Here is a 25969-nt window from a genome sequence, read left to right on the forward strand (position 1 = left end):
GGAATAGAATAGGATAGAATGAATGGAAATGAATGCAATAGAAATTTGAAAGTGTCTCCAATACATTAAGATGACTATTTCATTATATACGTGCAGACACACAAGTATGTGGTATTTATGTTGCAATGTAAAGTTAGTTTCTTACCGTAGTTTGTAGTCAAAATAAAGATTAAATATATACAGGATGGTTTCAACTATAAATAAATAAATAGCACACTACAAAGAAATAACCAAGAATTAACAGCATTTAACTGCATTTCTGGGTAGGTGTGTCATTATGGATTTATTTCTTTACACTTTGTCACTGTTTTAATTTATGATATGCATGCACTACTTATCAAATCAGATGGAAAAGCTTTGTGGTAGCATTAATTACCCTCACTTTTGCAGAACACTGTAATTTTCAATTCACAAGGAGTTTCTCCGACCACTTGCAACTCAATACAGTACTGTGCAAAAGACAGGGGAAGAAATCAGGAGGAAAGGTTCATATTAATAGAAAGAATACTAGAGCAGATGAAATCCTTTTTTCAGAAAAACATTAATCTAATCCCCTCTTTCACACAGGTCTCTGGAGCCAGACTGCTGGGATTCAAATCCTGGCTCAATCATTTACTTGCTGTGTGACCTTGGGGTGGTTACTTAACTTCTCTGGTTCCATAGTTTCATCTGTATAATAAGGTCCATGGTGCCTACCTCAGAGTGTTGGGATAAGAATTCCATGAACCATGTCAAGTGCCTAGAACAGTGCCAAGCACTCAATAAACACCCAACAAATCTTTGTTTTTGGTATTGTCACTGCTGTTACTGTTATCAATACCAACGAGGAAATGAGACCCAAAGAGAGAGCAGGACATTCCCCAACGTGGGCTGCTGTTTGGGAATGCTGAAAAAATGTAGTGTGTGCCCCAGATGTCATCATCCCCACCCCACTGGTGAGGAAACGAGTTTAAAGTTGCTCTCCGTGACTGGGTCGTACAGCTAGTACAGATATGTAGTGTGGTGAACCTGGAAGAGCTCTTGAAAGTACGTGCTTCAGGTCCCCCCAATTTATGAATGGAACAGGAAGACTCAGAGAGGTTCAATGGCTTCCAAAGGTCATATAGCTAGTACGTGATGAGAACAAGACAGCCAGTGCCCAGGACATCGTACTTTTCTCTACCCCGCATTCCTTTTAATCTCAGTGTTCTCATTATACAAGTGATATATCATAAATACTAAAGAAATTTGGAAGAAAATGGAAAGATTAGCGTTACAGGCTCTCACATAGGAGCAAGGAGGAATAAAGACGGACCAAAATTATAAGCAAAGGAGAGTTAAATGAAAACTTCAAATGAACTAAAACCAATTAACCACAACCTACCATTAGATGTCTATGGATTTTTAAATGCTATACTTGAGTGGAAAGAACTGGTAATTAAGGCTTAATTAAACACACACACACACAGAAACAACCGCCAATCCCTCACAGTTGTAAACAAAGACATTTATTTCCATACCAGCATGGACCATGAGAAATGGCAATCCACAAGATCACCCGTGGGTCTGACAAGCCCCTGAGTCACTGCAGAAACCTCTAATTATGCTCAGCACACTCTACTTACGAAACCAGCATGACAGTCTCAGGAGATTCTGAAAGATTTTGTACAACAGCAGAGGACTGTCTGGCCAATGCTGAGTCAGGTGGACCCTGCAGTTCTTTGGAAGCTGTCTCTTCATTTCTGAATGTCCTGGTCTCTGCAGGTTTCCAATATGTTCCAACATGGCAGCAGGGCAACCCTTTCCACTCACCTATTGTTATGTTCCCAAAGCCCAAAGTGATGAGCCTTTCCTTGTGCTCATTAAGTTGGTGCTTTGACTCATTCAGGACACTGTTGGCCCACAGAAGCAGGTTGGTGAACACCGAGTGGATCACCCCAAACCTGGAAAACACAAAGACCAGTTCTTGACCAGCCCTGGGAAACCCCAAGCCCCATAGGGTGAGACAAAGACATTGTACGCTCACAGACACACACACACACACACACACACACACACACAGCTTTTTCTTTTCCATGAATCTGGTTTCATCTGGCAGCTTAGGCTCTGGGTGGGTCCCCTGTGTGGCTGGGAGGGGTGTTTCCATGGGAACTACCAAAACCACAGTCTTGGCATTTTGCCTTAATCTTGAACCTACCAGTACTCAACTCATTGTCTATGGGACAAAAAGAAACCGGGTCTTGGGAGCAGGGACACAGGGATGGAACTTTTCTAAAAGCAGGCAACCAACCCTATCATACCCCAAACTCTTTCCTCTAGAAGGGAACAGGAAAGAACAATAAAGGAAAGACTGAAAGGGCTACCTTGGACATCTTGAGAGTTGGTACACTCTTACTGTTGGTTGGTCAAACCAATGACCATCATCTACACCCCTTCCTTGCACTGACTTCTGAAGACACCGAAACAAGGCAGAAATTTGCTTGCTGGCCTCCCTGGCACCTAGGCATGGCCGTTGTGGCTAGTGCGTTACGAGGCAGTCTTCTGGACACTACTGAACAACTTGCACTTTGTGGAAGAAAGATTTAAGAATAAGAAAAGCCCAGTAATCGCTCCCTTCCTCTTTTCTCCAGGCTCAAATGCAGACATGAAGGCTGGAGGTACAGCAGCTATTTTGTGACTACAAAGCAACCAGCAAGGGAGGACACCCCAAATCACTGAGGATGGCAGAGCGCAAACATTAAAAAAGCCTACTCTGTGACAACATTGTTGAGCTGCGAGAGTCTCAGATGGGTTCAGAAAGTATGTCATGGTCACAAATAGAGTAAGTAGCCACAGCGGGGTTTGCAGAGTTAGGAAGCAGCAGGTCTGACCCCTGCGTTCTGCCCTTGCCTCTGTGCCATACCACCTCCTAAGGAAGAAGAACAGAGATGACCTAGAAGGTGGATGCTGGATTTTGGGAAACAGAGGAGAGACCTGTGAGGAATGTAGTTCCAGAAGGGTCACTGGCTGTTTCAGAACCCACAAAGTCTCCCCCTGCCTGCTGCTGTAAGACATGTTTGCAGCAGTAGCTTCCGGGGCACTTAAACCAAGGACCTCGCGTGTAGCAGGTGCAGCAGATACTGCGGTCTGAAAGGCATGTCTAGAAACTTGTGTGCAACTGATGTCTCCTCGGTCGGAGAGAAGAGGCCCAGGGAAGCACACCTCCCCGCTGTCTAACCAAGAGCATGCTCCTCCATGGTCAGCCTACAGGAAAAACAGCACAACTGGGTCTTCCATCCTGACCTTGCGTCTGCTCTGAGTTTTGTTTTGTTTGTTTGTTTCCAAGCCAAGTTGTTGTCCTTTCAATCTTAGTTGTGGAGGGTGCCGTTCAGCTTCAAGTTGTTGTCCCTTCAGTCTTAGGTGTGGAGGGCGCAGCTCAGCTCCAGATCCAGTTGCCGTTTTCTAGTTGCAGGGGCGCAGCCCACCTTCCGTTGTGGGAGTCGAACCGGCAACCTTGAGCTGAGCTGCCGCTGAGCTCCCAGATGGCTCAGTTGGTTGGAGCACGTCCTCTCAACCACAAGGTTGCTCTGAGTTTTAACCCCAGCTGACCCGTCTGGGGCTCCCATGAGCAACTGCGAGCAAAACCTAGCTTCCTTTGGCAGCTGCATAAAGTCCAGGCACCCCCGGAGAAGGAAACAGCCTCCCAGGGTGTCTAAGTCAGATGTTTGCCCATCTGCTGGCCCCTCACACTTGCCCAGTTGCTATAGATTGTCGCCAGCCTTCTCAAGGGCGTAGGGGAGGCATTGTATAGAGCCTTTGACAAAGGCAGACAATGCCATTTGCCTCAGGCTGACTGGCTTTTCTTTTACTTATAATGCACACAGCACCCCTTTCTTCTCCTCTTTCCTGGTCCAAATGGCAATTGTCCGAGCCCAGGCGCACTGAACCAGAGGAGGGAATGCAGGCTGTTCCGCCATGCGAGCTCCCCTCTGCAAGCTGGCAGCCTCCTGTTGGTTTGATGTGGAAATTGTCCTATGAATTCAGGGCAGACGTCATTTCCTCATGTCATTGCTCATACTTGGATCCGGTAACCCCAGACCACAATAAAGAGAAGGCTTCCATGAACCATTTCTGATCTTCCCTTAGGTTGCCAGCTCTGCTTTCGAACCTACTGTTCCACTAAACCTCACCCTTGGGCAAAGAAAAGGACTCAAACAGGTAAGAGGAATTCTCGTATCAGAAGAAAAATCCCTATATGTACTAAAAGCATGGGATGGTGGGATATTGGCTCAAAAGACCAGACGAAAGCAATAAGTCCAGAGCTGGCAAGTTCCAGAGCCTTGAGGGCCTGGTAGGAAATGGTGATGGACAAAATGGACCTAGGGTGGCAACAGGGTTGAGTGGGGACCACAGCACACTGAGGGGATGGCCCCCATCTGGAGGGTACAACCCAGGCTCAGCTCTCGCCCTTTGTTACCATGCACACTTGGGATTGCCAAATCCTCCAGTTTTTCGAGAAAAATCTAAATCTAAAACCTAAAGGTGGTCAGTAACTCAAAAATGCTTCATACTTGGCCCTACAAACAAAACAGGATAAATCAAGCTATGTGCATATCTCGTTCAAGCCACTGACTGTCCAGTTTAGGAAAGAAGCCCAGAGACAGGGAGAGACTTGTGTCCAATCATGCGACAAACAAGGCCAAGGCAGGACCTTGTGCCAGCCCCTCAGCCTTCCCTCAGATGGAAGATCCCGGTGGTAAATGTCTGGGTGGACTGCCTAGGGGGTCCAAAACCAGATAGCGCAAGATACACCTGTGAGCCACAGGTCTAATTTTACATTTTCTGGTAGCCACATTTTTAAAAGCAGTAAAAAGGAACAGGTGAAAATAATTTTGATACTATTTTGTGAAACCCAATATATCTACTATACTATGATGTCAACATGTAATCAATGCCCCCCGCCCCAAATTATTACTGAGCTATTTAACACTGTTTGTCACTCTAGTCTCTGAAACCCAGGGTGTATTTTGGTCTTGCAGCACATCTCGGGCTGAACTCGCCACAATTCACGTCGTCCGTGGCCACGTGTGGCTGGTGGCTGGCAGCTGCTGTGTTGAGCAGGCAGGTCTAGAAAACAAAGCCAAAGATCCCTTTGGACTGAAATGGGCCCAAATGTCCCGAGGCTGTGATTAAATAAGTGACCAAAGCAAAAGGAATGACTTCACCCAGCAAATGAAGTCCTGTGATGCGATGGATTTAAAAAGTCAACATTCGTGTCCTGCCCAGTTCTGCCCAGGGTTGCTGCCTGACCTTGGACTTCTGCTTCATTTCTCTCAGCCTCCATTTCCTCATTTGCTGAATGGGATCATGATCATACCTATTGTCCGTAACTGACAGGACTTTTGTGAATGAGGATCTCAGAACACAGGTAAAGGAAAGTGCTTTATAAGTGGGAAAGTTTGTTCTATCCAGCCAGGAGTTCCTGGGGACAGACAAGCTGCTCAATATTCGTTTGTGGAAAACATCTCGCCCTTTATCCCAACAATGCTACTTCTAAGAGTTTAACCCAAGCAAATAATCAGCAATGTTCAGAAATATTTTTGACTATTGTTCATTGTAGTACTATTATAATAACAACCAAACATTCAGAAAGATTAATTGCCCGACAATACCGTGTTTCCCCAAAAATAAGACCTAGTGGACCATCAACTCTAACGCATCTTTTGGAGCAAAAATTAGTATAAGATCCAGTATTGTATTATATTATGCCTGGTATTATATTATATTTTACCCAGTGTTATATTAAAATAAGACCTGGTATTATATTATATTATACCTGGTATTAATTATATTATATTGTATATGTTATGTTATATTATATTATACCCAGTCTTATATTAAAATAAGACTGGGTCTTATGTTAATTTTTGCTCCAAAAGACGCATTAGAGCTGATGGTCCGGCCAGGTCTTATTTTCGGGGAAACACGGTAGGTGTTATGGACTGGATTGTGTCCCCTTAAAATGTATATGCCGAAGCCCTAACCCTTAGTGTGACTGTATTTGAAGGTAAGTCCTTCAAGGAGGTCATTAGGGTTAAGTGAGGTCATATGTATGGAGCCCTAATCCAACAGGACTGTGTCCTTAGAAGAAGAGGAAGAGTCTCTCTCTCTCTCTTTCTCTCCTGCCCAGAGGAAAGCCATGTGAGGACACAGCAATAAGCAGTCCTCTGCAGACCAAGAAGAGAAGACTCACCAGAAACGAACCCTACGGGCACCTTGATGTTGGACTTCCGGACTCCAGAAACACGAGAAGATACATTTCTGTTATTTAAGCCGCCCAGTCTGTGATATTCTGTTGTGAAGGCCCAAGCTGACTAGTGCAGCAGGGCACTGGTTAGATGCACTCTGGTTATGGGGTACTGTGCAATCAATAAAGATCAGGGTGTAGAAAAAGACTCACAGGGGAAAGGGCTAAGAACAAATTGAAAAGAAAAGGCAGAGCAAGAGAAGCAAGACCACAACAGCAAAAAGGAAAACAGAATGTATCTGTTCATGGGGAAAAGACTAGAAGGCAGCGGACCAAACCATTAGCAGTAGTAACCTCTGGGTGGTGGCTGCCTTTGTCAGCTCCGACTACTAAAACAAAACAGCAGACGCTTGTTTCTCACAGTTCTACATGCTCAAAGTCCAAGATCAAGGTGCCAGCAGGGCTGGCTCCTGGTGAGGACTCTATTTCTCGCATGCAGATGGCCACCTTCCTGTGTCCTCCAAGGCCTTTCCTCTGGGTGCATGTGGAGAGAGAGTTCTGGTGTCCCTTCTTTGTCTCATAAGGATGCTAATTCCATTATGGGGACCCCACCTCCATGACTTCATCTAAATCTAGTTCTGTCCAAAAGGCCCTGCCTCCAAATAGCATCACATTGGGGGTTAGGGCTTCAGCCTGTGAAACTGGAGGGACACAGACATTCAATCCCCCCCATAATTCAGTGGCATTGTGGTGATTTTTAAATTCTACTGTGTCCTTACAAGTTTTATCAGGGAAAAAAAGTACAATTTTTAAAGAATCACTGTGGAGTAGATGAAGCAAAACCCTGCCTCAGAACATAAACCCCAAGTGTTCTCCTTAAGTTGTGAGCACAGCCAGCCTGTGGATGGAAGGAAGAGCTGGTGACAGGCACACCTCCTGTCCATCCAGCATACAAAATGGGACAAACTGGGAGGCAATCCCAGGCCTTCCACCAGCACTCTGGCGACCTGGGGTAAGTTCCTTCACCTGCTGGCACCTTAGCCATGTGAGGCAGAGCAACCTAGTTACATTACTCTCACAGAGCCGCAGGCAGATTAACCATGAGGATGGGTGTTGGAATCTTTGTCCTGCTCTCAGGGACCATTAAAACTGTCTTCGCTGGGTCCTTGGGGCCTGGACCTCCTTTATCCCTGATTTGTCCATTTGACCCCATCTGTCCATTCCCCTCCCCTGCAGCAGGAGGCCCTTTCCTCAGGAGCAGTGACTTTTTGTGTTAAGATGAAGATTAAAGGTCACTGCCAAGGCCACTGCTTGGGGCTGCACAGGGGATAACACAGCTGCCAGTGCACAACTCCAGGGATGACGCAGAGGCGTGGGACATCTCAGCCCATAGTCACTGCATGTCCCCCACATTGCCTGGTAGCAGGCCCTGCACCGAGTAGGAGCTCAATAGATGCCTGACAGCTTGTTGAAGCTGATGCTTTTTGCATAATGAGGTCCGTGAAAGTTATTTCTATTTCAATAATCTATTAAAATAGTTCTATCCAGTGGTCAGACATAGGTACATCCACCTTTTACATATCAGTTGTCATTTTAAATGGTACATTAAAACAGAGTTTTCTGTTCCTCACTGACAGTGTAGATGATGAGGGATCTTTTTATAAGCAAATACTGATCCCTTTTCCATCAGTATGTGTATATACAGGGCTTTCTGGCAGAATAAGAATACCTTGCTTTGAGGTAACCCACCCCATTGTCCTACGGATTCTTTCCCTCGATCCTCACAATTACCTCGAGAGAGAGAGGTGGACAGAGATAATAACAGACTAGACATTTGCTGAGTACTTGTATGTGCCTGCAAGCTCTACGTCCATTACTTCACTCAGCCCTTGGAGGTTGGCTATGCTATTATCTCCATTTTACAGATGAGGAAAACTGAGGATCATAAAAGGGAAGTGTCTAAGATGGTGGAGTGGAGAGAAAGTTCAAACCCACATCATGCTACTTCCAGTGCTGTCCCCAGGAAGAGACCGAAGACAGAGGGCCTCCTCTCCAGCCACAAGTGAAGGCTTTGCCTGTCGGGATGGAGCAGAGAGTTGGTCTCGTATTTATAACCCAACCAAGATGGCATTGACAATTTTCGTTTGTTCTAACCAAACAAGAAATTCAACATGTAAAGTAAGGACCCACACACGATTTTTACCTTTCCAGTGTTTTGAAAGACTGGATGATATCCTTTGCGTGCCCCCAAAGGAAATATACCTAGATGAAAATAAAGGAAGAAAAGAAAGACACATCAGTGGGAAACCATTACTATATTTTAAAAACTATAAAAAACTGAAGGAGAAGGTGTGGGGCATGTTGGGGACATTCGTGATCTCCCCCAGAAGAACAGCACGTCATTATCCTCATGTCAGGTGGCAGTGCCGTTCCCCAGTGGGGACCGAGTTCAGAGTAAGGCGGTGAGAATCAGAGCGAGGCCTCCTGCTTGGGACAGGGTTTGGGGAGCGACAGCTACCTGTCATCACCCCTGTTAACCTGTTTTTATCATCCACTCACAGTTACCACGCCAGTGGGCAGAAGCCAAATGGTGAATGCTTTAAGTGAAGTACAGAATTGACTCAGGCTGTCACTCTACTACGTAAGCTTCCCTGTCCCCTGGGCACATCACTAGTAGAATACAGGAGGGGGGCTGGGCTCAGGGAGGTCTCTATCCGACCTGTGGGAGAATCCGGGCTCGCTTGGCCATGGGCAAATCGGGGAAATTTTCTACATCTGTTTTCTGTGAAATGGGGATGATACCGGAACCTATCTTGAGTGTTGTGAGCAATTAAATAAGATAATCCATGCCAACTACTAGAACAATGCCCGAAGTGGGTACAATTTTAGCAAAGCTTCTCTACTGTCAACTTAGTCATTTGTTGATATGGATTGAGCACTTCCTGTGTACCAGGCAATTTTTGAGCTCCTAAAACATTCCGGGCCTTATGTTAGACACAAATGCATATTGAGCACCTAGCATGTGCCAAACATTGGTGGGCACTTAACTGATGCTTTTATAAAGACTATATAGCAGCACAAAAAAGTTTATGGTTTTAAATAAAAAATTCAGAATAGAAAATTCTGCACCTTGTATGTAAAATTTGACAAGAATGTACACTTCCCCCAATAAATTAAAAAAAAAAACAGAATGTACACTTAAGCACAAGGAATAGAGGGAATACCTAAAAACAACAACAAATGTTCCTGTTAATGGGCTTATAGGTACATTTTTATTCTCTTTTCCAGTTTTTTTTCAATAATGTTATACGATATTTTTTAATGAATATTTTTAATTACTATGCAATCCAGCAATTCCACTTCTGGGTACATATCCAAATGAATTGAAAACAGGTTCTCAAAAAGATATTTGCACACCAATGTTCATAGCAGCGTTATTCACAGTAGCCAAAAGGTGGAAGCAACCCAAGTGTCCATCAATGGATGATGAATGGATAAATACAATGTGGTCCATCCATACAATGGAATATTGCTCAGTCTTAAAAAGGAAAGACATTTTGTCACCTGCGGCAGCATGGGTGAACCTTGAGGACATGATGCTCAGTGAAATAAGCCAGACACAAAAGGACAAATACTGTATGATTCCACTTCTATGACGTCCCTAGAGCAGTCAGATTCATAGAGACAGGAAGTGGAATGGCGGCTGCCAGGGGCAGGGGGAGTGGGGAATCAGGAGTTAGTGTTTAATGGAGACTGGATTTCATTTTTGTAAGATGAAAGAGTTCTGAAGATTGATTGCACAATCATGTGAATATACTTAACACTGCTTAACTGCACTTAAAAATGGCTAAAATGGCAAATTTTGTGTTATGTGTATTTTACCACAATTTAAAAATATAAATAAACACTATATATATATGTATATATATACATATATATATATTAAATACATATAATACATATATATATATTAAAATAATTGTTTTCATTCTCTAGTTAGCTAATGCAGCAAAGGCACATAGTAAGTGTCCAATAGGTATAGAATGATTGATAAATTAATTTAGTGACTGATAAAAATGCCTTAAATTAGGAAGAGAGAGATCTCTAATCCAGCAAATAACAGAGTGAAAACTTACGTCTGTCCAGGTCATTCCTCTGCCTAAAGCCTTCAACGGCTCCCTACTGCCCTCAAGATAAAGCCCGAGCTCCTACGTGCCCGCACCTTGACCAAGTGCTCACTGCAAAGTTCTTTACATACATCCGTACTTTTAATCCTCACAAGAACCCCGTGAAGTGGGTACTTTGCCGATGAGATCCCTGAGGCCCGGAGAGGGTAAGTCATTTCCCGAGGTCACACTGCTGGTATGTGCCAGGCCAGGGAGTCTGACAGGAGCACGTGCTTCCAACCCCTACACTAAACCATGGCTCTAGTCTGTCCCACACCACAGCTCTCCTCCCCGCAAAGCCCCACACGTTTTATTCCCTGTCACGTGGAAAGGCCACACATCCCCAGGACGTCTTTGTTCAATGGTCTCTAACACACTACATCCCTCTTTCACTGACAACTCTGGGGCTCTTCCCGGGCAGAAAACACCCCTCACCCCAAAGCTGGCGAGAGGCAGCTGGTGTTTCTTGTCACTGGGTAAGTTTGGTCAAAGCATCGTGCCCTAGTGTTGTCATCGCCCATTCTTTGGTAAATGTCTCCCCATGTGACTGACACCACCATAGCACACAGACTGCAGCTTTCACCCTGTATTCCCAGTACTGAGAACAGTGTTTGCCCAGTCTGGAAGGCAGGGGAAGGAAGGAAGGAAGGAAGAAAGGAAGGAAGGAAGGAAGGAAGGAAGGAAGGAAGGAAGGAAGGAAGGAAGGAAGGAAGGAAGGAAAGAAGGAGCTAGTTCTTTCTGGTCTCACCAAGGCTTTTCACATCATCACTGGTATCGCCATGGGATTTGACTCCCCTGGAATAAACAATCAGGTATCTCTTGTATTAGTTTGCTGGTGGCTCCATAAGACAGTATCATAGACTGAGTGGCTTAAAACAACAGAAGGTTATTTTCTCACAGTTCTAGAGGCCAGAAGTCTGAGATCAAGGTGTCAGCAGGTTCATTGCTTCTGAAGCCGGTCTCCTTGGCTTATAAATGACCATCTTCCTGCAGTGTCCTCACATGGTCGTCCCTCTGTGTTTCTGTGTCCTAATCTCCTCTTCTCATAAGGACATCAGTCCTATTGGATTAGCCCCCTTTCCCCCTCCCACTGCCATGGCCTCATTCAGCCTTAATTATCTCTATAAAGACTCTCTCTCCATAGACCATCTGAGGTCCTAGAGGTTAGGATTTCTACATAGGAATTTAGGAAATACACAATTCAGCCCATAACAACTCTCAAATGTGAGGTGACCCTTTCAAACTAGTCCCCAGACAGCTACTGACCCGTTCCACCACGCTACCACAGAGCCCAATTGGTGTGAGCTCATCTGACACATCCTCTCGGAGCTTCACCTGTGCAGATGCGTTTGATCTCAAGAAGCATCCTAAAGTTGCCGGGGGACGCAATCTGGAGACCACTTCGGGTGAAAGATGGAGTCTGAAAATGGTGTCCTTGGTATCCTGGAGGTGGAGTTTTGGTCCTGAAGGACGTTCTTAAACTGGGAATCCAGAAATACTTGGAGCAATGACAGTGTCACTGGATCAAGTTCATGGTCTTCCAGGGTGACTTGTGTGGAGAAGAATCATCACGTCTCAGCCGTGACTTTGGGTGTGGCACTGGCCCTCTCTGCTGTCCAGGCTCTTCCTTGGGAATGAGCGTGACAATCCAACACCCGGCCTCGTGGAGTCCTTGGGAGCGTCCCGCGAAGTGAGGAATGAAAAGCACTTTGCATGTTCTGAGGTTCTACAGAAATGTTAATTTTCACTTTTGGTGTTAGATTAACAGGGACCCCAGCTCTGATGGTTGTTGCCAGGGGTTTCTGCTAAGGATGGAAGACACGCTGGAGGCCCATCTAAGATTCTTTTCCAACACAAGATTTTTCCGATTCTAAGCTATATATTTAAACTATAGACATGAAATCCTTACTGCTTAGCCACACCAAGTGGACCAATGCTGAGAAAGAGTTTCTCATATGTTTCTAAAAGATTTTAATCCAGAAGTAAGCAAACAAACAAGTGTTTCGATGACCCAGAGGTGTGGCTGTAATGGCACAGGGTTTCTTTTGGGGGATATGAAAATGTTCTAGAATGGATTGTGGCGATGTTTGCACAACCCTATGAATACACAACATCACTGACTTGTACACTTTAAATGGGAGAGTTGTATGGTATGTGCATTATATCTCACTAAAACTGTTATGTTAAATCCCCTCCAGCCATTTCTGGTGGATGTTGGCGTGGCAAAATTTCCTGACTCTTTGTCATTACAAGGTCTGTCTCATAAGATTCCTACAAAGATGGCCAAGGGGACACAGAGTCCAATTTTACATGGAGGCAGCTGAAGGACAGAGCCTCAGAGATGGACTCAGGCTCACCTCATACTGTCCCCACATATCCCATTTTATACACCCTGGCATACACTTAACAGGAAGCAAAGCAACATAAATAAACATCAAATGGTTTACCTGCAGCAGAGTATGTACTGCATGTGTGACAGGGAACACTCCTTCAGCGGCTGACAAACATTCAGAAAATCCAATGAAGTACCCAATTTTGAGACATCCCAGGATGATAGTAATGACTGCAAACAATGTGATACTGCCTGAATTGGGAGGGGCAGGGGGGGTAGAAACACACATATAAGTGTTAAGATTCACTGAGAGCACTTGAAAATAAATTATATTAAATCCTCACATACGTGGTCAAATGATTTTTGACAAGACAATTCCATGGAGAAAGGACAGTCATTTCAACAAACGATGGTAGGGAAACTGGGTATGCACGTGCAAAAGAACGAAGCTGCACCTTTACCTTATACCCTATATACAAAGATTAACTCAAAATGAATCAAAGACAAATGTAAAACCTAAAACTATAAAACTCGTAGAAGAAAGTGTAGGGAAAATTCTTTACAATGTTGGATTGGCAATGATTTGTTGGATATAACACCAAAAGCATGGGGAACAAAGGTTAAAAAGATAAATTGCAGTACATCAAAATTAAAAACAACGTACATCAGAGGACACTACCAAATATTTCCAAATCATGTATCTGATATGGCATTAGAATCAGCAACAACAACAACAACAAAAAATACAGCAACAAAAAAAAAATACAACCCAATTAAAAACCGAGCAAAGGACTCAAATAGACATTTTCCCAAAGAAGATATACAAGTGGCTAATTAACACATGAAAAGATGCTGAACATCACTAATCAGTGGAGAAATGTAAATGAAAACCACTCACATCCATTAGGGTGGCTGCTATGAGAAAGAGAGAGAGAGAGAGAGAGAGAAGAGAGAGGAAAATGGATAGAAGAGAGAAAATAACAAATGTTGGCAAGGATGTGGAAAAACGGAGTGTAGTGCACTTTTATGTGAATGTAAAATGGTGCAGCCACTGTGGAAAACAGTACGTCAGTTTCTCGAAAAAAAATAAAGTAAAAATAGTATTTCTGGGGAATTCAGCAATCCCACTTCTGGGTATATACCCAAAAGGATCGAAAGCAAGGACACAAAGGAATATTTGTACACCCATGTTCATGCCAGCATTATTCACAGTAGCCAAATGTAGAAGCAACCCGAGTGTCCACCAGCAGATGAATGGATAACACAATGTGGTCCATCCATACAGTCCCTTAAAAAGGAAGGAAATCCTGACACCTGCTACAATATGGATGAAGCTTGAGGACATTATGCCAAGTGAAATAAGCCAGTCACAAAAGACAAATATCTATGATTCCACTTTTATGAGGTTCCTTAGAATACTTAAATTCGTAGAGTCAGAAAGTAGAATGGCTAAGCGAAATAAGTCAGACAGAAAAAGCAGAGAACCATATGATTTCATTGATATGTGGTATATAAACCAAAAACAACAAAGGAACAAGACAAACAAATGAGAAACAAAAACTCATAGACACAGACAATAGTTTAGTGGTTACCAGAGGGTAAGGGGGGAGGGGGTGGTAGATGAGGGTGAAGGGGGTCAAATATATGGTGATGGAAGGAGAACTGACTCTATAAAACACACAATATGATTTACAGATCATGTAATACAGAATTGTACACCTGAAATCTATGTAACTTTACTAACAGTTGTGACCCCAATAAACTTTAATTAAAAAACAAAAGAAAAGAAAGTAGAATGGTGGTTGGGGCTGGCGTGAGAGGGTTAAGGAGTTGTTTAATGGGTACAGGGTTTTAGTTTTGCGAGATGAAAGAGTTGTGGAGATTAATTGCACAGTGTGAATGTACTTAACACAATTGGACTGTACACTTAAAAATGATTCAGTGGGCCAATTTTATGGTATGCATCTAGTACTACAATTAAAAATAATATATATATATATATATATTATATATAACAAGTTCTACTTATGGGCCAGATAAGCTGAAACTAGAAGACACCATTGTGTCCTGTTCTTCACTGTACCCACCCCAAGGTCTGACAAATGATATACTGTCAACAAAGGTTGGTGAAATCAACAGAAAGCTTCTAGAAGCTTTTCCAAAGAAATGGTCCATCGAAGAGTGTCGGTGTTCTGCTCGAAAATCTCAGTTCTCTAATCCTAAAATCCGATTCTCTAAAGAATAAAGGCAAGGGGTATACAGGTATACAGGAACTCACTGTGCTATCCTTCAATCTCTTCTGTAAATCTGGAACTTTTCTAAACGAGAAATTATCTTTTAAAAATGATCATTTATAGCAATGACATGGAGTAGGCCTATGGTACAGGATGTGAACCGAGGAGATTTTTTGGATGGTTATCCAGCATATCGTAACAGAAAAATTAAAACAAACAAAAAATATGCATATGAGCAAAAAAGACTGGAAAGGAATATACAAACTACATCACAAAGAAACCTGTGACAAATGAAGAAATTAGCAAGAAAAACCTAGTCATCCTGGGGACTTGATCAACGTCAAAGTTCTTAATCCCTCTTGTGGGACAACGCTGACCGCCACTCACACGTTCTCTCCCACGATCGATGGGGAGGAAACTGGATCGTGTGTGACACGCATTGTGGCGTGAGAGAGCGCACTGGCCTTCCCCGTGAGCTATAACGTTACAGCCCAGCCTGGGAGGCCTCCCGTGCAAGGTAATGCAATCGCCTGGCTCCTGTCCATTGCCCAAAGCCTTATAGAAACAACTCTAAGTCACATTTTTTTTCTTTTAATCCTGGAAAAACCCCGGTGAAACCAGAAACTTTGTAAGAGCGGAGATTCAATCCAGTGCTTTGAAATAGTTGCACAAATGCATGGTTTGCTTTGATTATAAACATAAAGAGCAAGACGAGGAGAGGCAGGTGGTTGGGGTGGCAGGAGCGCAGGCTGGGGCTATGGGGACCTGCGCATGCGTCCTGGCTGTGCCACTAACGAAAAAGGTGAGTTCGAACCAGTTGCTTTCCTACTCCCAGCCTCAGTTTTTCCATCTATAAAATGAGATTGCTCCACAGCTGCTTCTCAAACTTGATCAGAATCACACAGAGGGCTTGTTAAAACGGTCTGCTGGCCTCCACCCCCCGAGTTTCTGATTCCCGAGGTCTGGGGTGGAGCCCCAAAGTTTGCATCTCAATTAAGTTCCCAGGTGGGGCTGACGCCCTTCTGCTGGCCTGAGATCCCACCTTGAGAACCATGGGTCTACATCTCTGTCACTGGCATTCCAAGAGTTGTGGTAAAGACATCATGTACCTTCGCACCCTCTTGAAGTCCCTTCTTCCTTCATCTATCCACCAACCATGGATTCACTGATCTGTATATTTGTACAACAAATATTTTGGGGACTCCTACTATGCATGAAGCATTTTGCCCGGTAAACAAACAAGATTGCTGGAGAAACAAATATACAGAGGTATAATATTGCGTAAATTGGGGTGTGCACAAAATATAGATGAATGAGCTGGTCCCAGACTTTTCATCTGCAGCCTGGGAAACCAGAAGCCGGTGGAGGAGTAGCTAGGGTCCATGGCAAGGGATGGACTGCTCCTCAGGAACCCTATTCCCAGCCAAGATGCCGCTCGCTTGTCAGGGCCAAAGACAGAAAGATATTTGAAGATGTGAAAAAACATAGTTTGTTCAACAACTATTTATAGAACACCAGCTGTGGTCCAGGCATTGTAACAGCATTGGGATGTAAAAAAGTCAATAAAAGACAGTATCTGCCCTCGGTGATTTAACATTCTGGCGGAGAGGACAGAAAATAAACAAATAAATTAACGCAGAAGAAATGTCAGGAAATGCATGAAGAAAAGTAAAGCAGAGGAGAGGATTGAGGTTGATGGCAGATGGTCAGAAAGGGACTGTCTGAGAAGGTGACAGGTGGACAGAGAACAGAGGATGGGGGAAAAACATCACCCACAATACTCGTCTGATAAAAGACTTTAACCCAACGACCAGTCCTCATAATTAGGATGATGAAGAAAAGAGGGAACAATAGTGTGCAAAAAACTTGGCAAAAGATTGGAGATATAGATGGATATATAATGGAAGGAAGGAGAAAAGGAAGGAAGTGGGAAGGGATGGAAAGACGGGTGAATAGTCTGGTAGATAGATAAATAAGAGTAATAGAAGGAAAAAAATAAGAGATGTTAAATCCAAATGGATGAAGATAAACTGCCTGGAAATGTGTAATGAAATGCTCCAAAAAGATGTATCACACAGAATAAAGTTGGAATCAGACTGGGTGGGAAGCAGAGATGAAAAACCTTTCAAAGGTCTCCCGGTAAAGACACGGGTACTAGAGGACAAGAAGAGCAAAAAGAGGAACGTGAACATATTCTAAATGTCTCATCTCTCTGGAATAGACAGGAAGTGGGAGAATCTTGGAGTAGGAAGCCATGGGTCTTACACGCTTTGTCTGGGGCCCGTCCTCTCAGCCACGGGGCTCTGCTGCCCCTCATTGCCTGTGCCATCTTCACCCTCCCCTGCACCCTTCTGTGCAGGGCCGTGCCTGATCATCCTGCCATCCCCAGAGCCCAGCCAGTGCCTGATACAGGCAGGCAGTTAAATCAAATCAGACCAAGGGCTCTGCCCAGCCACCACCAAAGTTGAGCTTGGCTCCCTTCTCTGTTGCTCTCTGCAAGTTCCAAAGATCCTTCTGCTCGATGGAGACGACAGAAGCAAAATGGAAGTGAGGGCTTTTGCCTTCTCTGTCACCTGTTAATATCATGCCATCTGTCCGGAAGCAAGGAGCTTATGCCTCTTCTCCTTCTCACTCTGTTCGAATATTGTCAGGAATCGGGGTGCTCAATTCTCCCCCAGAAGCCCTTTCAGCTTCCTGGTCTGGTAAATAGGGGTGATAACACTCGCATCAGGAAATTGCTGTGCTGTTGAAAACCGTACACTAAGTGAAAGAAGCGAGTCACAAAAATGACAATTCTATGATTCCATTTACAGGAAATGTCCAGACTGGGCAACTCTAGAGACCAAAAGTAGATTAGCGGTTGCCTAGGGCTAGGGGGAATAAGAGGAATAGGGGGTGATAGCAAAAGGGTGCAGGGTTTCTTTTTGAGATGATAAAAAATGTTCTAAAATCGATTGGTGTGGTGGTTACACATATTTGTGAATACACTAAAAGCCATTGATTGTGCACTTTAAATGAGCATACAGACTATGTGGCAATGAAGCTATTTTTTAAAAGAATTGCTGGGATACACTGACGTGGGCTTGCTACGTCCAAGCAGGGACAGAAGCCCAAGGAAACAGGAGTGTCTGGGAGAGGCTGGGCCTGCAGAAGAGAGAGGCTGTCGAATGAAGTGCGCATGCACTCTGAGGAGGGAGAACAAAGTGGACCCCAGGCCAGTGTTCATGAACTTGCTGCATCTGCTTGGAAAGTCAGCAGGGTGGGCTGGAATCCCACAGGGACCCACCCTGACTGCTCTTTCCTCTGTGGCACCAGACTGCATGATTGCACACCCAGTTTTGCAATCCCGTCAATCACCCTTGTAGTTTGCTGTGAGTCCTGGCCGCACTGCCAGACGGCAGGCTCCCTGGCACGTCTTTGAGCCTTGTCCCTCTCCTCCCCACCCTCTGTCTCAGCCGCCATGCCCCATGACTCCCTGCCCCTCTTCACACCCATGTCTTCCAGCATCCTTCACTGTCTCACGCATGGGGACAGCCTGTTTCCAAAACCCATCATTGTGTCCCCGACCTTTGTCTCTACAGCTCGTCCAGCCACCACCCTGGGCTGATCTTACATGAGCAGTGTACATTTGCCCCGTGTCTCTCAGGGGACAATGAGCACAGGGCTCTCAGCAGCCCATTCCCGGGGTGGGGGGGAAGGGAGGCTGGACAGAGACGCAACGTGTCCTATACGTGGGTGTGCCTCACTTTAAGAAAAAGCACTATGTTAAAAAGTTGATCTCATAAAAGGAGTAAATGTGGGGGTGATTATTCACACACAGAGAGAAAAAGAATCACTATGACAAATAACTAGGCCAAGGCTTCTAATGAGCCGGCGGTCGGAATGCACTCAATAAATGTAGCTATTATTCTTATTGTCGTCATTCCCATAATTTTGTGTTAATAATACTTCTCTGGACTTGAGACAGGACAGAAACAAGAAAAAACAAATGACCTTTACCACTGCAGTCTTTTAAGAGACTGGAAACAGAAGAGAAATAGGACCTTGGTCATTAACAAGGTGAAACAGCTCTTTGCTGGATTTTCTTGTCGCTGCACATGCTGGGCTGGCACAAGACATCCAGGCTGCTCTCATTTCTTCCAGAAGACATCAATCTCTTAGCAAATAGAGGAGCTGGATTAACGATCCATCATTTCTACCGAATATTTCTAAATAGGTCAATATTTTTTGTTCCAAAGGAAGTAAGGAAAGAGTGAAAATGGGGAAAATATCGAGTCATTTTAATCAAGTTGCTAAATTATCAGCATTAGGAAGGTTGAGGCATGAGGAAACAATTCTTTTTCTTGTCTTAACTAGCCTGAGAACCTAAACTTTTGAACTTCCTAGTCCTGCATCACTACTTAGGTACACACCAGTCTGTTGTGTGTCAATGCCAAGACACACCACACACCTGCAGCCTGCCCTCTGACTACCCCCGAAAGGACTGAGGACGTGACTAGCCCTTCTGGTGCCCATCCTCCAGCCCTCCTGGCATCCATCATCCAGACCACCTGACATCTGACTGATAACCATCCTGGAGCAATCCAGGGGCTAAAAATGCAGGGCTGATAATTCTCAAGAATGTACTTTTTACTATAAAAACTCCTAACTTGTCTTTCTTCTTTGGGACACTTCTGGGGTTTTACCTAGCTGTGTTCCAAGTCTGCAAACTCTAAGACCCTTGCATAAATCTTTATCATTTACTTCTAGCCAAAGCCTCCTGCCTTTTTGTGCTCAGTCCACAGAAATCTTCACTTTCTCACACCCAGTAGGTGGAACACAATGGTTCCTGCTCAGAGAAAACCTCCTGGACCATACCAAGACCCAGAAACTTCCTCTGGAAAATCTCGATGCCCAGAATTCCACAGGTTGGCTCTTTCTCAAAGCCCCAGACTTCTAAGATTATCACAGAAGCCAGGGAAGAGTTAAGTCAAACCTGTCTTTCCAGCTATGACTCCAGGGAAAACCTCAGGTCCTACTGGGGCTTCAGGTACTTCCCTTGGCACCGTTCCCTCCCAACATTCTTTTGGGATCCTTTGCCTCTTGATTCTCTGATGAGCCATAGCTCATTTACAGGGATGGACAGTGCTTTGCAAGCAGTGTTTACTCGAAAGCTCCTCCCTGAGAGGTAGTCAGGATTCTTATTTTACTGATGATGAAATCAGGATTCAGAAAGGTGGGGGTGAAAGAGCTGAGACATCAAGCCAAGACTTCCACCGCCAGCACCATTTCCATTATCCACATGCCTCATTTGAATGGTTATGTTATTGTAGGGCAATGGCTAAGAGTCTAAACAGCCACCATTTATTAAACATCTACTCTGTGCTCTCTGTATATTGCTTTATGTATTCTTATCACTACTTGGTGTCTAGCAGACATCTTAGTGTGACACGTCCACAGGGGACACCGTGATTCTGCCTCCCCACTTCTGCTCCTCCCCAAATTCCCAGTCCGCAGAAATGACACCACCCTTCACCCACTTGCTCAGGCCCCAATGCTTGGAGTCTTCCTGGAAAGCGAGAGAGCGAGAGAGCGAGAGAGCGAGAGCGAGAGAGAGACAGAGACAGAGACAGAGACAGAGACAGGAAAAACAGGGGGAAGAGGGAGAAAGGAAGGAAGGGAGCAAGGATAGAAGAAGAGAGAAAAAATAGGAATGGAGGGAGAGGGGGAGAAGGGAAAAAGAAAGGACAAAAGAGGGAAGCCATGAATGGGAAAGGGTGAAGGAGAAAGGAAGGAATGGAAGAAGGGGGAGGAAGAAGGGAAGAGGAAGGAACAGAAGGGTAGAGGAGGAAGGAATTGGAGGAGGAAGAAAGCAGGGATGTTTCCACTATGGAAAACATAGGTCAAAAGCCTGTGTGTGTAATGTTCTTTAGCCTGTATCAACAAATATGCTCAAAAGAACATTTCATTCCCATGTATTTGACGTGCTACTAGATCACTGCCGTTCACTGACAGTCACAAAACCAGGGACCCCCCCCCAACACAACCATTTTCAGAACAGGAATTTGGCTCACCCTGGAGTTGTGTCCAGTTTTTCCAAAGGCAAAATGACAAAGTCCCTGAGCCTGAGACACCTAAAATCTCATCTGGATGACAAGGCTCCTATCCAACTAGTTATGATACAAGGCGGAAATTGACAAGGACCAAAAGCGCTCCATGCACAGAGCCATGGCAACCCCTGGGAATGAACAGTAATTCCTGCCAGGTGAGTGAAGGCGGCACTGAGGACAGATATTTTAAGGGAATGTGGGTGGGGAGGAGAACAAATGTGTATTGGGCTCCCAACCCGTACCCAGCAGTCACTGGTCCTACCAAGTATGTGATTCCCATTCTGCACATGCTGAACCTGAGGGGTGTGTGTCGGGGGGAGATTAAGGAGTTTTCTCAAGGCCATGCCAGGAAAGTGAAAGCCACACTCTAAGTGAGATTTACACTCAGGTCTAACCTGAGAGTCCAATGGGTTGTGTAATGTGTCTGTACCTGGCCTCTCCCGGGAAGGTTTCTCAGATGTGGCCTTCACAGTCAGACTCCCAACCGTCCCCTGCCTTTGACTTGCATCAAATCTATCTCCCTTTCAAAAGTGGAAGCTCCTTGAAGAGGTGAGGGTTCCTATCTTGACAATGTTTCAATCAGTATGTTGTGCGTACCTAACAAGTACTTCTACCCCTCACTTCCAGAACACTTACCTGCTCATTCGTTACTTCGTTCATCCCAACTGCATTTTCTTAGCACCTACCCTAGGCCAGGCCCTTGGGTGGCTCTAGGACTAAGAGATGAGCGTCACAGAGCTCCCCCAGGGTGATAGAGGGGACAGACGTGTCAACAAGAAGAGTGTCTCTCCAAGAATGGATAGTGAGGGGTGGAGGAGTGTGGTCAGAACCTCAAAGGTGGAGGGTAGGTCAGAAAACCATCACTGGGAGGGGGGGTGTTTGGGGGGGGGGGTGGAGAGCTGTGCCGTGTCTTGGAAAGCAGGGCAGGTGAGAAGCATTCCAGGAGGAGGGAACAGAATGTGCAAAGTTATAGGAACGTGACATATTGTTATGGGAACTAAAAGCCGTTGAGACTAGAGTGCACACTGAGGGGATGACACTGAAAAGGCCACCTGAGGCTAGAACTTAGAAGGCCTTGATTGCGGGGGAGGGGGAGGATACGGAGGGTGGCCCCCCAACAGGGGGTCAGTGAAACACTGGCAGGGCTTTGAGCCAAGGAAAGACTCAGACGGGTTTGTGTAACTGTAGCTCTAACGACGGAACGCAAGGCCAGAGCCTGACGGTAGAGAGAGGAGACGACTGCGATAATTCGGGCTTACCAAGGAAAGAGGAAGAGCGAAGGGCAGGAGGGAAAAGTCACAAAGCTGTGCAGGAAGACGGAGACAAGACAGAGGAAAGGGAAGGAGTTAGAGGAGGACGAGGGCACGGAGCTGCCGCAGGGGGCGCCGGCGGGCACGGTGGGCTCGCGGCGCCCTCGCCGGGCCTGCGGGGGACTCACCGCGGAGCCAGCGCGCGCCGGCCTGCGTGTCCTTGGGGCGGATGAGGCGGCGGTGCGCGGCGCTGCGGCCCACGTACCACAGCATCCAGAGCAGCTGCAGCAGCATGAGCGCCGTGAGGAAGCAGAGCAGGTCGCTCTTGCCCACGCCCGAGGCGTGCACGGCCCAGGCCAGCAGGAGCAGCAGCCCCGCCACGAACACGTTCAGCCCGTACTGGCTGCTCAGCGCCTCCGCCAGCTTCTGCGGGACACTGGCGCGGGCGGAGCCCCGCCAGGGCGCGGGGGGCTCCGGGGACCCGGGCGTCGGGGGCTGGGGCGGCGGGCAGGCCGTGGGCTCAGGTGACCCTGCGTGCGGGGCGCTCGGGGCCGCCCGGGGGGAGCCAGGCGCCCGCTGGCCTTCGGGCATCATGGAGTGACGCGCACCGAGGCTGGTGCCCCCGGGGGTGGCTTCGTCCTGGCCCCCCTGCTGCCCCTGACTGCCCCTGGCCTGACACCCTCTGCCAAGCAGCCTGCCTCGCCCGATCGCCCGCCGATGCCTGCTCTCCCGGCTTCTGCCCCTCCGCGCTCGGTCGGGGTTCCCACCCGTGCACTTGCCACCGTCCCCGACCCGGCTGACCCGGGCTGACCCCGGCTTCCCTGAGCTCCCTATGCTCACTGCCCACTTCCCTTCGCTCCACAATGCCGGGGGACAGCCCTCCCGCCCTCTCCGCGGCCCACGCGGGCCGCTCCCCGCCCCTGACGCCTGGGATCCGAGCCAGCGCTGCCCCGACGCCCTCACGTGCTCCCGCTCCCGTCCCGGGGCGCCGGCCCGGGAGCCCCGGAAACCCTGGCTGGCGACAGGTGCCTCCCGCGCTCCTGGTGTGGGCGTGGGGGACCCGGCGTTGCCCTGAGCCCGCCCGGGGGACGGGGCGCTGGGGGCGTGGCTGCGGCCTGGCCCGACGCCCCGGCCTCTGGCTGTCGCTGAGCGCGAGCGTCGCGGACCGCGGAGGACCAGGTGGGCCTGAAAGTGTCTGTGTGCGTTGTCTGTCTGTCTGTCCTCGCCTCTGTATGTTTGAGATTTGTTTTCTCTCTGCGCGTCTCCCTGTCTGGCCAGCTGTCTTTAGGCCTCCGAGCTTGTCCCTAGATCTCTGAATAGGAGGAGGGCAAATTTTTTTGTGTCTGTTTGTTCATCTGGTGTACCTGTGTGTCTTTTGGGAGACGCCCAGATGCTAAGACAGGAGCCACTTTCCAAGGAAAGAGAGCATCTCTCTCCCTCCTCCAGGGGAGTGGGGAGGTGCTTCCGGACCGCTGGGAGCAGGGGTGGGAGTGGCAGGGTCCTCCCTGGGAAGGCTGGCGCCCAAGCGCCTCCCTCAGACCCCCAGCGCTCCGGGAGCTCACCTTGACTGCTAACCTCGCTCAGGTGGGGCTAAGAGGAGGTCCCAGCCGGTGGGTGAGGCTGAGAGAAGGGCTGAAGCAGGGGGCTGGGAAGGAGCTGCTGGGGAAGGAGCCTCGCAGAGGGCAGGCAGGCCCCAGCCACCTGTTCAGTCACGTCTGGCCCAGCACACAGGAGACACGCTCCCTGCCTTGGCTTTCGCTCTGCTGTAGCTCTCCGGAAAGTCTTAATTTTTGAACAGGGGACCCACATTTTCATTTTGCAGTGGATCCAGCAAATTACACAGCTGGTTCCGACTGCCAGAGGCTCCTGGCTGTGGGGGGTGGGGGAGTGTTGTGGGCCAGGAAGGTGTCCACCTGGGACCTTGCCTTGCCTTCATTTTTTTCAATTCATTCATTCATGTGGTCAACATTTATTTACTTCACTCTGAATCATTTTCCAGGCTCTGTTCTAGGCACTGGGGATTCGGGTATGAATCAGTAGGCAAGTATTTATTGAAACCTCACTGGGAAGCTGGAGAGCATCAATGTGACACTCAGCCCTGCCTTCCAGGAGCTCATGGCCCAGGAGGGGAGACAGAGCAAGTAGCCCTAGGGGGCAAGGCTGCCCAGGGACTCTAATTCCAGGGCTCCTTGCAGCCACCTGGGGCCAGGTGACTAAGTTCTGGTCAGTGCAGTGCACACAAAGGGATGTGTGCATGCCCTGGCCCAGCCCATAAAAACCTCCTGCGTGGTCCTCCATTTTCTCTCCTACCCTCCTAGCAGCTGGATGTGGACACCAACCTTGGCAGCTTTGTGCTGAAAAGGGCAGAGGCTGGCAGCCCAAGTCCCCCTGGCGAGTGGGGAAGCAGATTCTCCCTGCTGAAGCTGGGTCTTACAAGAGTGAGAAATAAGCTATTGTGCGAAGGCACACACTTTGAAATTTATCAGCTGGCACGACCTTTATTCATTCAGAGAACAAAGATAAATAACACCGAATCCCCATCTGAAAATCAGGTGGCCCTCGCTTCTCTGGGCTACCTCAATTCTGTTCAACAGGCAATGAAATGTAAGTTTGTAGACACGAAAGAGAGAGACCGAAGTCTGAGCCCTTTATTTTCTACTCAAGACAATGCTACAACTGATTGAGAGATTTACCCATGCTGCTTTCTGCTTTCCACTGATGAGATTATTTTCAAAGGTATGAGCCACACAGGACCCTCAGTTTCTTCTGACTGACCCCAGCTGAGTGGTGCTCAGACATGTGGGGATCAGAAATGGTGGGCTCCGATGGCATCCAGGCCCGCTGCTGTCACCTCCGTAGGAGGACGTTACCCTGTGAGAGCTGGTTCCATGGCTCATCTGTGTCAGGGGCTAGAAACACCAAGCCCAGGCAGCTGCTTTCCAGTGACAATTCATTGCCATGTGGATGATGGTGAGACAGGCTATCCCCCAAACATGGGCTCCCCAATTGAGGATAATGGGATTCCAGAGGGACAGAGACCAACTGGCAGTGCTTAAATGCTACAGATAACACAGGCACGGTTACCCTGACAGGCAGTAGGACCCAAGTGGCAATTAGACTTTGTCCCTCGTTACCTTTGGTGGTGGTTATAGAATCCCTGTGTGTCTCAGAATAAAAGATCTGGGCAGTGGATTAGTTTCCCAGGGCGGCCATAACAAAGTCTCATCAAATGAGACTTAGAACAATAGCAATGGACTCCTCACGGTTCTGAAGCCCTGGAAGTTGGATATCAAGGTGTCGGCAGGGACATGCTCCCTCAGAAGGTTTAGGGGAAGGTCCTGCCTGCCTCTTCCAGCTCCTGGGTGCTGCTGGCAAGCCCTGGCCTTCCTGACTTGCAGCTGCACCACTCCAGTCTCTGGCTCTGTGGTCACATGGCCACCTTCCCTCTGTGTCTCTGCTTCTAAGAACACCAGTGATTGGATTAGGGGCCCACCCTACTCCAGGACGGCTGCGTCTTAACTTGCATAGCAAGCCATCTGCAAAGATCTCATTTCCAAATGGCCACATTCGCAGGTACCAGCAGTTAGGGCTTCACCACATCTCTGGGGGAGGGAGGGGCACAATGCAACCCCCAACAGGCAGCCTATTAAAGCATTATTTGTTCTACATAACCAGAAAATCTCTAGGCGAGGT

The 25969-nt window shown here is 47.1% G+C and overlaps 1 protein-coding gene across 1 annotated transcript in view; it reads right to left on the reverse strand.

Moving 5' to 3' along the window:
• Positions 1-23534, reverse strand: part of OTOP1 (otopetrin 1) — a 32368-nt gene extending 8834 nt beyond the window's left edge. The window contains exons 1-4 of the mRNA XM_081058323.1: positions 22465-23534; positions 12819-12955; positions 8409-8467; positions 1792-1922 (exon numbers count right to left, since the gene is read on the reverse strand). Of these exons, the coding sequence (XP_080914449.1) occupies positions 1792-1922; positions 8409-8467; positions 12819-12955; positions 22465-22870 (733 nt within the window). The 5' untranslated portion in view covers positions 22871-23534. The remainder of the gene's footprint in view (positions 1-1791; positions 1923-8408; positions 8468-12818; positions 12956-22464) is intronic.
• Between the last annotated feature and the right edge of the window lie 2435 nt (positions 23535-25969).

The sequence above is a fragment of the Rhinolophus hipposideros genome (genome assembly GCF_964194185.1).
Source record: "Rhinolophus hipposideros genome assembly, chromosome: 1".
NCBI classification, from domain to species: domain Eukaryota; kingdom Metazoa; phylum Chordata; class Mammalia; order Chiroptera; family Rhinolophidae; genus Rhinolophus; species Rhinolophus hipposideros.